Source organism: Ptychodera flava, chromosome 13 (genome assembly GCF_041260155.1).
Source record: "Ptychodera flava strain L36383 chromosome 13, AS_Pfla_20210202, whole genome shotgun sequence".
Lineage (NCBI taxonomy): Eukaryota > Metazoa > Hemichordata > Enteropneusta > Ptychoderidae > Ptychodera > Ptychodera flava.
Genome location: NC_091940.1, coordinates 13,981,266 through 13,997,499, shown reverse-complemented (window position 1 = coordinate 13,997,499; position 16,234 = coordinate 13,981,266). Strand labels below are relative to the sequence as shown.

Here is a 16,234-nt window from a genome sequence, read left to right as displayed (position 1 = left end):
TTGGTAGAGTGCAATTATTCACTGCAACTCAGGGAGTTTAAAATTGAAGCTGTTGCAGGTACATGTAGCTGATTGGCCATTTGAAAACTATTCATAATAACAATGGTATTCAGCCAAACGATGAGCCGCAAGGTTCTGAGACGCCGCACAATCCCAGCTGATTTTCAGTGGTCATAAAGTCTTGCAAGGGCTTGATTCCTAGCCTCTGTAAACAGTACGTATCACACAACCAGAGTAATTGCAATCATCCCCGCATCCAAATCCTTGCATTTTATTGAATAGTCTATAAACATGTCCATTAACAAATTTATCCTTGATGGGGTGCTTTGTCTCTCAGTTTCAAACAAAAAATAAAGATTTGATTTTAAATCTCTTATTACAAAACAAGATTTTCCCCATATTCTGTACTAAAGTTTCATCGACATCAAATCAAATGGGAGCACGCAGATCTTAGACTTGCATGATTGTAAACTTTGCCAATTTATCTCAGCAAATGCAGTATAATACCTGGTATTTTTCCCCAGCACAAGTTCATTGACCAAAACGTCTACAGATACTCTATCTTGCCACTGTTTCACAGCCTTTTATACGAAATATCTTTTTAGTTTTCAGGGGTCCTGATTTCAAAGTTCAAGAGTTCTTCCCCTCATATATTGAAAACAAAAACAGAAACAACAATTTATGTACATTGAGTGCATCCGTTCAATGTTGTAACAAGCTTTTTGCCACGTAATGATCATCCTTTATGCGCACCAAATTTACAGCAAACTGGTATTAAGGGCTCTGTTGGCTAGTTGTTAATCAGTCTGTGGTAGCTTAACCTTCATGGCCGCTGAATTATGTCAGTGACCCATTTAAAAATTTGCCTGACACACAGTGAGACAATCCCACGGTAGGGATAGTGGTAGAGTATTTGCTGAGTGGAATTTTAAATATTATCGGGGAAATGTTGTGACTTCCAAAAATCTTCTGTATGCAAGCTGCCAATTTTGTAGTTCATCTGATATTGCAAAGGGGAAATCGCATTCATGGGGATTTTCAGCTTCATAGAACATCTCAAAATCAACATTGAACTGAAAAAAATGTTGAGTGTTTATGATATGACTCTCAAATGCAATAATGGCTGATTCCTAATGATATCAGAGTAGCATCATTAATTTGTCCAAAATTTGTCAGAATTTCTGTCAGCAGCAGGAAATATCGCACATACAGTGCTATATTTAGTAACAACTTTGTTAGAGACTACTTACATATTGACCTTGTAGATAGAAGTTTGCCATCACTTGAAGATTGATAAATTCAGCTAGATATACATGTACACTTATATAGTGTTTAAATGCTGCAAACTTGCTGCAGATAATGTCAGAGAAACTTATTGTGAACATGCGTCAAAGCATGATATTAACATTCTCATTTTAATCGTATTACGCACTTGGTTTTGAAGATATCAGAATTGAAATTCTGGCACAGTTGTGTACAAGGTAATACTCACTTTGAAACTGAAACTTTAAACTTTTGCTCATAATCTGGTTAAGGAAACTATGCCATTTTCTGTAGCTTTCATGGCTTTAATTTTAATTCAGAAATAAAAATCAGGAGTCACTGTTCAAAGTTTGGGATTAAAGAAACCAAAAACCTGAAATTCACCAATACTGAAATTCAAAATGGCTGATTGTAAAAAGAATGTTTTAAAGAACTGTCACTCAGTGAGGTGCATTCTACGTGAAATTAATTTCAGTTTGGTTGACATTTATTGCAACAACAGAATCCTCTGCCGATGAGTATCTTGGTTGCTAACATCCAAAGAATAAACATGTTTACATTGCAAGCTGCCTTGTTTACCCAACAAGGACCCCTTGGAGCAGGATCTCATATCACAGATTGCAAACACTTGAAACATAATAGATTGCCAGTTATGATTTTATCAATCACATTATGTCACTTTATGATGTTGTCCTACCCCCATGCTCTTGCCAAGTCTCAAGCGGTGCTTCACCCTTTTACCGCCATGGTTTTGCCCGAACCCATTGTTATCCATGGGTGAATGTGGACCTGTTCACAAGGAATAGGGTTGAACAAGTTGAATTTGAATCTTGGGATTACATTATCGTTTGTCGTATGTGTTGCCATATATCAAACAAGGGACCTCTGCTTGCCCTGTTCAGGCAATCTTTTTATTTGATGATGAAACTTACTAATAACAATTTTGGTCCCCTGCAGCGTCAGACCTACTGACTGTTTCCTCAGTTGCTAGTCTGAAGTGTTTAAATTTGAATCTGTGTATCGACGTGTATATTTGGCTTGCCCAACATTTTCTTCAAAATGTAAGAAGGATAACTTTGACTCTGCTATTATCAAAACTTGCAATCACGCTTACATTGAGTAGAAACTTTCAGTGGTCTCCGAGTAAAATAGTTCTTTGTGACTTGAAAACTGAGAGATGTACCCCTGGCGACCTTTGCCCTTTACAGACGTGGATGAAGACTTGTGTAAATTGTTTTGCTTTTTGTTCATTCAGCTGATTTTAATAACTGAAATTAAATTAATGCTCCATTGCATTCTTTTTCTAGCAAGTAATTGTCACCACAAATAAACTTTTAATCTAAAGGTGCAAGATCAGTCGCAGCGAATACTTAGCTTGGTACAGGTGGACATAGTTCAAGTTGACCAAGAGAACGATGGGTGGTAGACATATACACAAGTGCCATACTCACTGCCATAGTGATAATTTTTGAAAGAGATTATTAAACATCGTTTCTGATCACAGTATATCACATGCTTTGAATTGATTAACCCTTTGAGTGCCGTAATTTTTTCCGCCAAAACTTTAATGCAAAATTTTACTAGTTTTAAAAAATTTGTCTGTAATTTTTTAATAATTTGGACCAAACGGACATCATTTTTCAATGGCTAAAATTTTTGATCAAAATTTTCAAAAAATCTGAGTAAAAATGACTGATTATATTTTGTAAAGGCGGCAAAAATTGACTTTGCCATGCAAAGAAATGCCAGAACAGAAAAGCCTCATCTCTTCAACTTTTTAGTCCCCACGGACACCGTCCGGGGGGACTTATAGGTTTGGTCATGTCCGTGCGTGCTCCGTGCGTGTGTGCGTGCGTGCGTCCGTTCACGCAGATATCTCAGAGATGCAAGGAGCGATTTCATTCAAACTTGGTACAAGGATTACTACATATGTCGTACAGATGCACGTCGATTTGTTTTGTGATACGATCTAATATGGCCGCCAGGCGGCCATTTTATTACGATTTTTCATGTACAAAGCCAAAACTCAGACATGTTTCAATCGATTTTATTCAAAGTTGGTACAAGGACATGACCAATGTCATAGATATGCACTCGATTTGTTTTGATATACGTCAATTTGTTTGTGATACGATCCAATATGGCCGCCAGGCGGCCATTTTATTACGATTTTTTCATGTATAGAGCCATAACTCAGACATGTTTCAACCGATTTTATTCAAAGTGGTACAAGGACATTAACCAATGTCATAGATATACACGTCAATTTGTTTTGTGATATGATCCAATATGGCCACCAGGCGGCCATTTTATTACGATTTTTTCATGTACAGAGCCATAACTCAGACATGTTTCAACCGATTTTATTCAAAGTTGGTACAAGGACATTGACCTATGTCATAGATATGCACGTCAATTTGTTTTGTGATACGATCCAATATGGCTGCCAGGCGGCCATTTTATTACGATTTTTTCATGTACAAAGCATGTTTCAACCAATTTTATTCAAAGTTGGTACAAGGACATTGACCAATGTCACAGATATGCACGTCAATTTATTTTGTGATACAATCCAATATGGCTGCCATGCGGCCATTTTATTACGATCCAATATGGCCGCTAGGCAGCCATTTTATTACGATTTTTTCATGTATAGAGCCATAACTGAGACATGTTTCAAACCGATTTTATTCAAAGTTGGTACAAGGACGTTAACCAATGTCATAGATATACACGTCAATTTGTTTTGTGATATGATCCAATATGGCCACCAGGCGGCCATTTATTACAATTTTTTCACGTACAGAGCCATAAGTCAGACATGTTTCAACCGATTTTATTCAAAGTTGGTACAAGGACATTGACCTATGTCATACATATGCACGTCAATTTGTTTTGTGATACGATCCAATATGGCTGCCAGGCAGCCATTTTATTATGATTTTGTCATGTACAGAGCCATAACTCATACATGTTTCAACGATTTATTCAAAGTTGGTACAAGGACATTGACCAATGTCATAGATATGCATGTAAATTTGTTTAGTGGTATGATCCAATATGGTTGACGTGCAGCCATTTTGTTACGATGTTTTCATGTACAGAGCCATAATACTCAGACATGTATCAAGGTGAATTTATTCAAAGTTGGTACTGTACAAGGAGATTGACTAATGTCATACATATGCATGTCGATTTGTTAGGTGATATGATCCAATATGGCTGCCGTGTGGCCATTTTATTATGATTTTTCATGTACAGAGCCATAATACTCAGGCATATTTCAACCGATTTTATTCAATGTTGGTACAAGGACATTAACCTATGTCATACATATATACATCAATTTGTTTCATGATATGATCCAATATGGCTGCATGGCAGCCATTTTGTTACAATTTGTTCACTTCCTTAGCCTAAACTTGGGCACGTCTCAACTGATTTTATTCACCAAATTTATTCAAACTTAGTACAAGGACATTGACATTGGCCATTTTTTTTCTGATTTTTTCATGTCCGGAACCATAACTCAGACATGTATCAAGCAAATTCATTCAAAGTTGGTACAAGGATATTGACTTATTTATACATATGTATGTCGATTGGTTTCACGTGATGGTCAAATATGGTCACATGGTGGCAATTTTGTTATGGTTGTTTCATGTCGAGAGCTATAACTCTGGCAAGTCTCAACTGATCTTATTCAAAGTTGGTACATGGACATTGACTTATGTAATGCATATACGTGTTGATTTTTTAAACAGTACGATCAAATATCACTGCATGGCGGTGATTTGTTACAATTTTCTAAAGTACAGAGCCATAACTCAGACATATTTCCACCAGTATCATTCAAAGTTGGTACAAGGACATTGACCTATTTCATACATATGCTCGTCAATTTGTTTCACGTCATGTAGCAGTAACATGTCAATTATTGAAGTTTCGTAAGTAGGCTGATATGTCAAGAAATACTGCACCAAATTTCATGAAACTTTGTACAGATGTTAAGCTCACATTGCTTTAACATTGAAAAAGACATTTATCAGTGTCATTTTAATTAATTTGTAATTGCATATGTAATGAACTTTCCTAATTAGAGTGATATAGCCACAAATTAATACAATGTCAAATTTGATGAAACTTGATACAGATGTTGATCTCATAGTGTTGTAAATACTGCATCAAACTTTATGAAATATGGTACCAGTGATAATCTGTTAATTAGAATTGTATGCAAAAATGTTTTGCACATCCTGTTGATTAATTCCTAGTTGACTCATTTTATGAACTTTAGGATGGTTGCCTACATTGGTTTTATGTTTTCATCACCATGGAACTCATCTTGGCCATTGAGCGCCATCTGTATCAAAGTATTTGTATCACAGACCTAATTAATGAAGAAAACTCTATCCTCTCTGAGGACTTGTAATCAAGTACCCATTAACAAGTGGGGACTGTGTCATCAACGATGACTTGTTGAAAATAAAAAGAATTGCATTGAAAGAAGAACAATGGTGTAAACATAGGTTGACCTTTTTTCCATAATCGTGTCAAGGTCTTGTCATATAGGTGAGCCCCTTATCTTTGATGTTGGGTATCTTAAGAAAGTTTTAATGAATGTTTATTTTGATTGTAAGTGTGGGGTGTTTCCTAATCTTTCAGTGAAGTCAGTTGACCTTTGTCCATAATTATGTCAAGGACTCGTTTTCAGGGTATCAACAAGATAGCACTTCATGTGTGGTGTTCAATACCTTAAAGTTTTCTTGAATTTTATCTTTTCGGTCGTACCGGTATTTATGTAATAATTTCTAATCTTTTAGTGAAGTAAGGAGTAAGGAGTTTTTGAGAATTCACATTTTTTTCCTTTTTCAGTGGCTTTTTTCAAGTAACCTACATTGTACTTCTTTAACTTTTGTTTCTTACACTGAAAAATCCTTTTTCTTGCTCACAAACAAAACGTAGCTAAAGCTATATAAACAAGGTTCAAGAGATAAACTGCCAATCCTGGCATACAGAATACAACTAAATAAACAGAAACAACACAACTTTCGTACTTGAACTGCCCCATTAACTTTTCCTTGCAATTATTTCTGTGCTTTGTATTTCTACTTTTGTCAATATACCTTGGGGGGAAATCCCTATCGGTAACAATGTTTCTGTGCATTATGTAATTGTATTAGTACTGATCTGTATCTACACGTAATCCATTACTATGCAATGTACATACTGTACATGCATGATGCTACTCCGTCAAAAATGTTCTGTGTGGCTAAAAAGACCGACCTTTACGTTATTCTTTCAACTTACACATTTAGCTATTTATCCAGAAATTTTTCCATTGTGACCTCTGTCCTTAGGAAAAGAGACAAGTTCAAAGTTGCTACCCAAATTTGAAGTATCAATTCTTCCCATAGTAATACATGTACACATAGCACACATAACGAGAGTACAAAACCATCATGCATACAATCCTACGTACTGCATTTTGGTTTCAGAGTTTATATAGTAGGCGGTCTAAATACCTGATGACCTTGTGCACTTTTGAGTAGGATAGCATTGCAAACACAAAATGATTTTGACTTAAACAATTCCAACTTCACAATACATTGATACCTATGTGTGATTCTCCTGTCAATTGGGTCTCTGCTTTATACAGAGGCATTTCTTTTTTATCTCACACTATGAGTAGACATTTAATCTCCATAAAGCTTGGAGGATAAAAATAATGGTCTTTTCTACTTCTCTGTGTAAGCTGCTCTTGAAACTGTCGAACTTGCAATCTGGAGTAGACAAGGTTGCTGGTTTTTTCGGGTAATTGTCTTCAAATTCGTGAGATTTGCACAGATCAGTCAATGAAGTTTCACAGATGTACTGGATGTCAGTGTGTTGAAGGCAGAGTATCGTAAGTTGGGAGTGAACCCCAATCAACGCTGCCTGTTGTTTGCTCCCCAGGATATTTTATCGCTGAAATGCCCTCCTAATGGCTTGTACAATTGGTTACAAGTCAAGGTGTCGTTACCACAGCCCCGTGTACTCTCAGTGGAGTGGGACCGCTGACTAATTCTTTTGCAAACACTGCCAGGTTGTTATTTATTTACTTACGCTCATCTTGTAATATGTCAACTGATGATAACTGCTAGGTAAGCCCTCCCTAGGCCCTGGGTGACATACTTCAACCTGATGGATTGTTCAGTCCATGCTGTTTGGTTGAACCACTGGCATCGGTGTAACCTGCCAACCTTGTGTGAAGTGGTGTACAACAGCTTGCCATTGCTGAAATCATTTGGTCAGGGGAGACTTCTACACTATCATCTTAGATATCAAGTCATTTGGATTATACTTGAACATAGGGAAATTCAATGCCGACTTTTTTTCTGTCATTCTCTTCCTCTTGGCAAAACTGCAGCCAGATTTTGCCGATGATCTCGGCAACGACCAAGTAGCTTACAGACGCTGTTGCTGTCATAATGTTGTATCTTTTGTACCTGAATGGGGGAAACCCTTATAACAACGTCATAGCTGTGTGGGATTCGAAGTGGACTATGAATGGGAAGTTGAACTGTTAATTTTAATGGTTTGGTCGATGAGATCACCAGTGTACAGGAATACTTCTTCATGGTCAGAGCTCTCTGAGAGACTTCAACTTTACCCTCAAGTTCGGATTTTTTGCTTTTGTTGGTGAAGAAGTGTACATGCCTTCTGGAAACCCCAGTCAACCCAAGGTGGAGGTGAAAAAAGGTATTTGTTTTTTCAATTTTTTTTTTCATTTACGATTTTTGTCGATTTTTGAAAAACCATGAAAGGAATTGAAAGCCAGGACAAGCTACAGCAAAGTAAGGTGTTGCGGAAAGATACATTTTGTTGATATTCTCTCACCAAATTGGTGTAGATTATATTGCATGCTGTACACGCCTCCATAGTCATGTTCAAGTTATCAGCAGGAACAAGGAGAAGGTGCTGGGGGACACTATCATACACTTGAACTTGTCCATCATAGTCCAATCAGTCACAGTAAATGACAAATGTGCACAGGCAGCTGTGACAGACCCATCACTGTTTAATTCACAGGCATGCAGGAATTAATCCAGTCTTTGATGATGAGTTAGAGCTGTGCAAATCCCAAATCCTATTTAAAAAGTATGAATAGCTGGAATGTTCATTGTGAAGTTCTAATCTCTCAAATGATTGTCTTTTTTGCCCCTCCATGGGTACATGTATGCGCCCAATGATTTCTATGTTCCAATAAGATATGGAAAATGTAGTTGACTTTAACTTTTGTTTCCTTATATCAGCATCTGAATTGTAAAGCTGTCTGCTACACACAGTGGTATCTTCCTAAAAACTGTCAGACCGACACAGCTCACGAGCACAGGACAATTTTCGTGTTTACTGCCAATTCCAGCAGGATGTCGGGAATTCACAGCCTGCGAGTTATGCGGAAAAACAACATGGAGGAGTGGCGGCTACGGCAGAGGAAAGAAAAGCTGGAGAAGGACAGACTGAACAGTCTGCGATCCATCCAGTGTGAAATTATGGACACGCGCAGGGAGGTCTTCAATCAACGAATGTCACATGTCAGTTCGGTATTCGCACGGCCGCCCTCATCGCCTCATCCGCAGAGGCTGTCTTCGGGGAAAGATGGACACACTGTTACTTTCAACTTTGAGGATGATAGTGACAACACCAGCAGTTTGCTGGATTTTGATGAGGATGACGACGAGGGGGATGTTTGGATTGATTTCGTTGATAGAGAAGCAGAGAGCGTCCCAAAGAGTGCTCCGGTGTCATTATTGAACAGAAAGAACTCGAATAAAACTCCCCCTGAAGAGAAAAAGAAACTCTTCCCCTTCGGCAGACCCTTGTCAAACACTTACTTTGCCGATGCATTTGGATGTAGAGCTCGTGGCGACAGCTACAAGCAGAGGCGAAATTCCTTCTCCGGTTTCACCAGCAGAGGGCAGCCGTTTCATTCACAAAGGACTAGTGCTAATAATCGTAATGGTAGACAAGCTGTCAGAGCCACACGCTCTGCTGGGTCAGCCAGGCAGGTCCAAAAGGCCAGCAGAGCCGAGAGTGCCAGGACGTCTTCCGCCTCGACGAAACAGAGCAGCTCATCAAGGCTGCCAGGAGACCCGACATTAGACAATGCGGGCTATCTTCTAAAGTTGCACAAAATGATAGATGAAGTCGACACTCCACTGGCCAGGCGGCTCCTTCGACGCCAGACCGTGCCTGTAACGAACAACATGTTCTTCACGAATCCCGTGCACTATCGCATGGCGTCACATTCTGCCAAATTCAAAGGAATTGAGGACATGGCCAGGGGGGTCCGTAAGAAGGTGTCGTACACAGCGCCGACTATCGCCAGCCAGCAGCGAATCATGCTGACCATGGCGTCATCAAAAGCACCCGCTGCTAAATCACAATAATGCGTTAAATTCAGTCGGGGATAAACGTTTCTATTCGCTCACTACTGCCGAATCTCACTATTGCCATGAGTTGCAGTCAGTCAAAGTCTTGATTACAATAAAACAATACTCAGCATTACCATTGACAGAGGTTTGATCTCAGTAATATCTGTGTCAGTTTTCTTGGTATCTCATCAAACTGTATTGTGTGTATTCAACTAACGTCAGTAGAAAGAGAGCACTACATGTATGCATTACATGTGGGCCTGTAAGTTAGTCATTATTTTGAAAATTGCTTTCATCTTTTCAGCGTTTTTGCCACCACAACTCTTTGTCGAAAGGTATAAAAAGTACTAGTGACTTATTTTGTGTCAGGTTTGCACTCCAAAGAGTACAGTCAAAATGTTCGCTTTCAAAAGAAAAGTTTACTTTATCTGGTTAAACGCATCAATTATTTTTTTTTATGCAAAGTTGATTCCGGACGAACTCCCGTCTATATTCAAGACCTATCTGAAGTTTTTGACATTCCAAAAACGAAACACTGACATTAAGAGAACATCTTGAGCTAGCATATATCAAGTCTAATGGATTATTTTCACAAAGTGGGAACTCATGTTGATTTTTGAATGTGATTCTTGCTTGGAACTAAATTAAACCTGCATTACTTGAATCGTAACCCCTCGGAGAAATACTGTTGAAATATTGCTAATCCTGTGTATTATTACTGATATTTGCATATTGATAAGATGATCGGACATTTTTTGGTTGCCAGCCAACACACACTCATAATCATACCTCATAATTATTTATTCATGTTTGCAATGATATATTTGTAATGTTAAAATAATAAAAAAGAAATGGATGTAATCCATTGCATGTGTAAGTTTTTTCTGACCGGTAATGCCGAAGTGTAAATTTAAACACTCGCAAGTTTATTGAGTTCGCATTTTATAAAGTGAAAAAAAAACAACAACAGAAATACAATGCAGTTATGAAGACTGTGTTTTGGTGGAATTCGATGAAGTGGAGGGCAGTGGATGCTGAGGGTTTACACTCTGAATTTAGGTCATTACATTGTAAAAAGAAAACTGCCAAAAGTGCAACCGTTATTGGTAAATTGTATCCATGATTTTTAAAACTTACTCAACCAGAAAGCGACACAGTGGATAAAGTTTGAAGATATACAATGATCGAAAATTATTCCTCTTTCCTCTCTGCCGGTATTTGATAGGCTCATTTTACAAATTTATTCCTCTTTTCGCGCGACACATCTGAAAACAATGTGATATTGAGTTCCAGAACATTTAACAATGGCAGTGTAGTTTGATATTTCTAAAAGCAATCCATAGTCAGACTGTAGATAGTCTGTCGGTGGACATCAAACCAATGACTCGGTGTATACCAAATCAAATCAAACTTGTTGCGTACAGTTTAGGCTTCCAGTTTATCAAAAATTTAGCATATTTTCAATGAACTTCACTCTAATGATTGCAGACTGTAGCCCCTTGTGGGACTAAAGATAAAATTGTGTCCTTCGCGACTGCATGTTGACAACCATTGTGTCAGGGGGCCACTCAAACAAAATCTGTCTTTGATGACGAGATTTTAGTTTCAAAGAAAATGCTGCTATTTGGACTCTGTGATGTCAAAAAGGTCCAAGATGATAACAGGACATAAGTGCTATAAACAGCCGTTGAAACGACCAAAGGAGCTGCGTTCCTTGGTAACACACAAAGAAGGAAACAGTCCCATTGTGTCTCCAGTAACATTGAAAAAAATACGAGCAAACACATTCCGGGTAACCCTCTCCAAACACATGTATACTGGATATTTTCTCTATCGCTTTTAACCCTTTGAGTGCTGTATTTTTTTCCCACCAAAATTTCAGTGCAACATTTTACCAATTTTTATTGACTTTTCTGAAATTTTTCTGATAATTTTGGACCAAATGAACACAACCTTTCATTGGCAACAGTTTTTTATCAAAATTATGGCAAAAATCTGACAAAAATTGACTTACCGGTAGCTATATTTTGTAAGGGTGACAAAAATTGACTTTGGCACGAAAAGGGTTAATAGCACACATTTCATTTCAAGATACTATATTCAAAGGGCAATAGCTATAACTATTGTCAAATTTTAATCATTTTTGTCCAGGAAAACAAAGACATTTTCATACTTTTTTCCGCACAGTGTGTTCAAATAATTAATATTACTAAGCCCTGTAAACACAACGCAATGTGCAATATTATTGTTGACACAAGACAGTCCTGGTCCAAACTCAAGTTCAGCAATGAACAATGACATCGGACAACTGCCCTAACATTTTGACATGATTGCGGTAAGAAAAAGCTGTCTTTTTAGAAACAGGACAAAAATACTGAAAAATTCATCAAATGTTACAGTTAATGAGAATCTATCAGCATAGTATGTATAGCTGAAGCACTTCACTCGATTGCAAGTCAGTGTTTTGATTTTTATGATCATTTTCTTCCAACTTTGTTGTGTTTCAACATTCACGCATTTCATGTTCAGATTTTTAATAATTCTATTTTTTTGTACATCAAAAAGATCCAAAATATTTAACATTATTTTTTCAAAAAAAAAGAAAGTCATGTACAGTCCAAATTGTGATAACCACACACATGTAATAGTATATCGATTTATATTCAATTTTACCTGGTATGAAAGTTCCCCACAGTATAAGGGAAGTTTATTCATATAAGCTCAGTGATGCTGTATGTGTAATTTGAATAACATTGTTCGCGGGTACAGGCTTGTTACTAAATATAGCTGCACGGGCACAACATTAGACAGTGCTTCTTGAAACACAAGCAGTAGTCTTTGAAGTTATATCATCATTCTTGAACGCATAATTTCCAAAAACGTAATGTAAGTTTGCAGACAGATATTTATTTTTGCATATTAATGAGAGACCAATGACATCATTTGCAAACAGCCCTATTCTATTGTTGTTGGTTGTGATTGAAAAGTTGAACATTCTGAACCCATTAGTCTGTGTATCAAAAGAAGAAAAACAAGTCAGAAATTCATCACCATGGCTACAAGATACGATAATGACATCCATATCTAAATTGTACCATCAACAGGAGTTCAATTTGATGTAGGCTTGATATTTTTTGTTTGTTTGTCTACGTATCCGGTGTTTAAATCCTAGAAACTGTTATGTGTTCCCCCCACACTCTCAATGACTGTCTGAACTTCAAGGAGGGGGGACAGTCACCGTGTACACACAAGAGTTGAGTGCACGTTGAAATCTGCATCCGGCTTAGTACGTGTGGTACCCCAGCAACATGTTACTGGGCTTGAAAACGATGTAGATGTTTGCTTTGTTGTCACTCGGGACATTGACTCGTGTGACTCAAACTTCACTCTTCAGATTGGCAAGTCTTTCAGTGCCTGTTCCTGTGTTGATATATGATTTCTATCATTCAGAATTTGGAAAAAAGTGTTAGTTTTACCTCATACTGTGTTTCTCTTTTTGAATCATTGGTTAGCCTTTATTTATCAAGATGTGACTTTTGAATTCTCTTTTGTTCCTTCCTCATGGAAAGAAGGAAAATACTACTAAATAATATGACATTAGTATGACATTTTCTTTGCTGTCATAGTCAAATTCTAAAACACCACATTTACATTCAAATGGGATCACCTTTTGTTTTCTCTTTTACCTTGCGTGAGTTGCAACCGGTGAAACTCTATATCATACATGTAACATAACAAAATCTTATATCCAGGGTATTGCATTTCTGTGGGATGGTCTTATCACAAGGCTTTACATCACTTCTTGTAAGTTGCACAGCCCCCTTGAATACTGAAAACCATGTGCAGCAAGCAATAGCACAGTTGAACCAACCAGAAGGGAAAGCGGCCAAAATAAAAAATAAGAACTGTTCACACTTCACTTGTACACGTTAAAGGGCCAGTGGCTGTAATTTTGATAATGTTTTTCGTTATTTTTGTTTTGTATGGTAATCGAAAATTTGTGTTCTACTACCCAAAGCATGTTGAAACACCCACTATTTAGCTTGTCAATGCTGTGTCTATACTTGTAAAATGTACTGTTACTGTTGACATTTGAATTCTACTCCAGACAAGAATTCACTCATCAGCAATAACAATGCAGTTTACACATGTACAGGCTGAGTTGACAAGCTGAATACTGGGTATCTCAACACGCTTTTGGGAGTAGAACAAGAAACGGTAGTTGACATTGAAAACAAAAATAGTGGTAAAAATCACCATAGTTATAGCTACTGGCCCAAGTTGTGGAAATTCATCTTTAAAATAATCATGTTCTATAAAAAATCAAATTAAGCTAAAACCATTAGTACCGATACATGTAGCTAGCTTCAGTTCAAAACTCTTAATAGTATTGCATTGTCAAAAATTTGCATCCTGCCATGGAAGGGCATTGTTCCCAAGTGAGATGTCATTGCCATCTTTTCCAGCGTAGTGGCTCTATCTTGAACTCATGACACACTGGTGAACTGGGCGTTAATTACTAGATTGTGTATTTGATCAATCAAGGCTTGAGCCCTGTGTTAAACTGTCAATGTTGTTGAATGGTTTTTGCAGCCAATTTGTCATGAACGGCTAGAATGCAGCGTACATCCTAGTAACCCCTCGGCCTAGCTGTTGTCAGCTCTTTGCATTTTACAACGGCCATAAAATTTGCTTGTTTACTTCTTGTGCATTCTGTAGAAAATTTGGAATAAATTTCAAGCATGCCCGTGCATTTTGGTGAGGTGACAATCGGAGAATATGTAGTATGGCGCGTAATCAAGGCCAATATTCGAACTCCCAATTTTCAACTATACAACTCAACATTCAACATTCGAACTCCCAATTTTCAACTATACAACTCAACATTCAACATTCAAACTCCCAATTTTCAACTATACAACTCAACATTCAACATTCAAACTCCCAATTTTCAACTATACAACAACATTCAACATTCAAACTCCCAATTTTCAACTATACAACTCAACATTCAACATTCAAACTCCCAATTTTCAACTATACAACAACATTCAACATTCGAACTCCCAATTTTCAACTATACAACTCAACACTCAACATTCAAACTCCCCAATTTTCAACTATACAACTCAACATTCAACATTCAAACTCCCAATTTTCAACTATACAACTCAACATTCAACATTCAAACTCCCCATTTTCAACTATACAACTCAACATTCAACATTTCAAACTCCCATATAGTTGAAAATTGGGAGTTTGAATGTTGAATGTTGAGTTGTATTGTTGAAAATTGGGAGTTCGAATATTGGCCTTGATTACGCGCCATATATGGTTTAGAACTGGGACTACTGTGTGGGACCATTGTGACTATGAAGATGCTGAATCAATGATTTTTTAAATATAAGTAAATGTTTCTCTTCTTAAAATCTCAAATGATACTCTTTTCAGTATTGAATTTTGAATGGGAGATTCCGAGAAGTTTCTTTAGCTTCAATTGTAGAATGCATAAGAAAATGCCTTTCTGAATATATTTGCCTGTTAGGGTGCATTTTCGGTATCCGTTGCACATCCTTCAGTGTCTTCAAGAAAGTGATATTTTTTCATGCAACTTTCTTTATACCATAGACTATAGCATAAAGACATTTGCATGAAATGTATCACTCTTTTCTGAGTATTGTCACCCTGGTCAAAAGTTCTCAAAATATGACCAGCTATTGATCTATATATCGTCTTTCATAGTTTGACAAATATATGAAATGTTCCAGGGTGAAATATGATGTATTGTTCACAGCGGTTTCTGCTTTGTTGTTCCTCTCCTTCTGGTCATCAAAGTTTGCCGGGTAGTAATATAAATATAGGGTATTGTTTCAGTCTCAGTTGTCGTTAGATTAATGAATGTATTCTAACCATTCTTGGAACAGGAAAATGCAAAATGTCTGTGTTTTTGGCAGATGTGTGCCTTGCATTGCAATTGTCCTTTCGTGAGAACGGAAGAAATGTGAGTGTACAGCAACCGGCATTAGATTAATTATTGCTGTCATGAATCTTGTGACAATACTGATGGTGAGAGTTATTCTTGGTTGCTTGTAGATTGACCATGAGTTACTTCAGTTCCACAGAAATACTGCATAAGAACATGTTTTCCAAAATTCAGTGCTATTTGCCACCAAATTACTCTCCCTTCGGCAATCGTGTGCTCATGTCGCCATGGAAATGATGCGTGATTCTCAGTAGTGAGGGCAGTCTTTGGTGAACACAACTTGGTTTTAAAGAAGTTTGTTGCATACTGCAGGTACACGTACGAGTACATTGAAATTACGGATACAAACATTGAGAAACAACAAAATGTCTATCACAGACTTCTTTAGAAAAGCACTGTGCCAATCCACCAACTTTTGAGATTTGCACTAATGAATTTCCAATTTATTCATGCATTCCAATTCATATAATAAAGTAATAGTTAGTACATCTAGTTCATAATTTGTAAACAAGCAATAAACATGCCATTTGGAGTTTAATAGTCAAAAGTACACTTTTCTATAAATTTTTGT

At 37.2% G+C, this 16,234-nt stretch overlaps 2 protein-coding genes across 2 annotated transcripts in view; both read left to right on the top strand.

Annotated features, from left to right (window-relative positions):
* LOC139147514 (GATOR2 complex protein WDR59-like) overlaps positions 1 to 16,234 on the top strand; it is a 59,648-nt gene that overhangs the window by 3,759 nt on the left and 39,655 nt on the right. The window lies entirely within an intron of this gene.
* LOC139147512 (uncharacterized) lies at positions 7,326 to 10,541 on the top strand. Its single transcript, XM_070718630.1, has 2 exons — positions 7,326 to 8,004; positions 8,559 to 10,541. Exon 2 carries the CDS (start codon positions 8,673 to 8,675, stop codon positions 9,693 to 9,695), a length of 1,023 nt encoding a protein of 340 aa, XP_070574731.1. The 5' UTR covers positions 7,326 to 8,004; positions 8,559 to 8,672; the 3' UTR covers positions 9,696 to 10,541.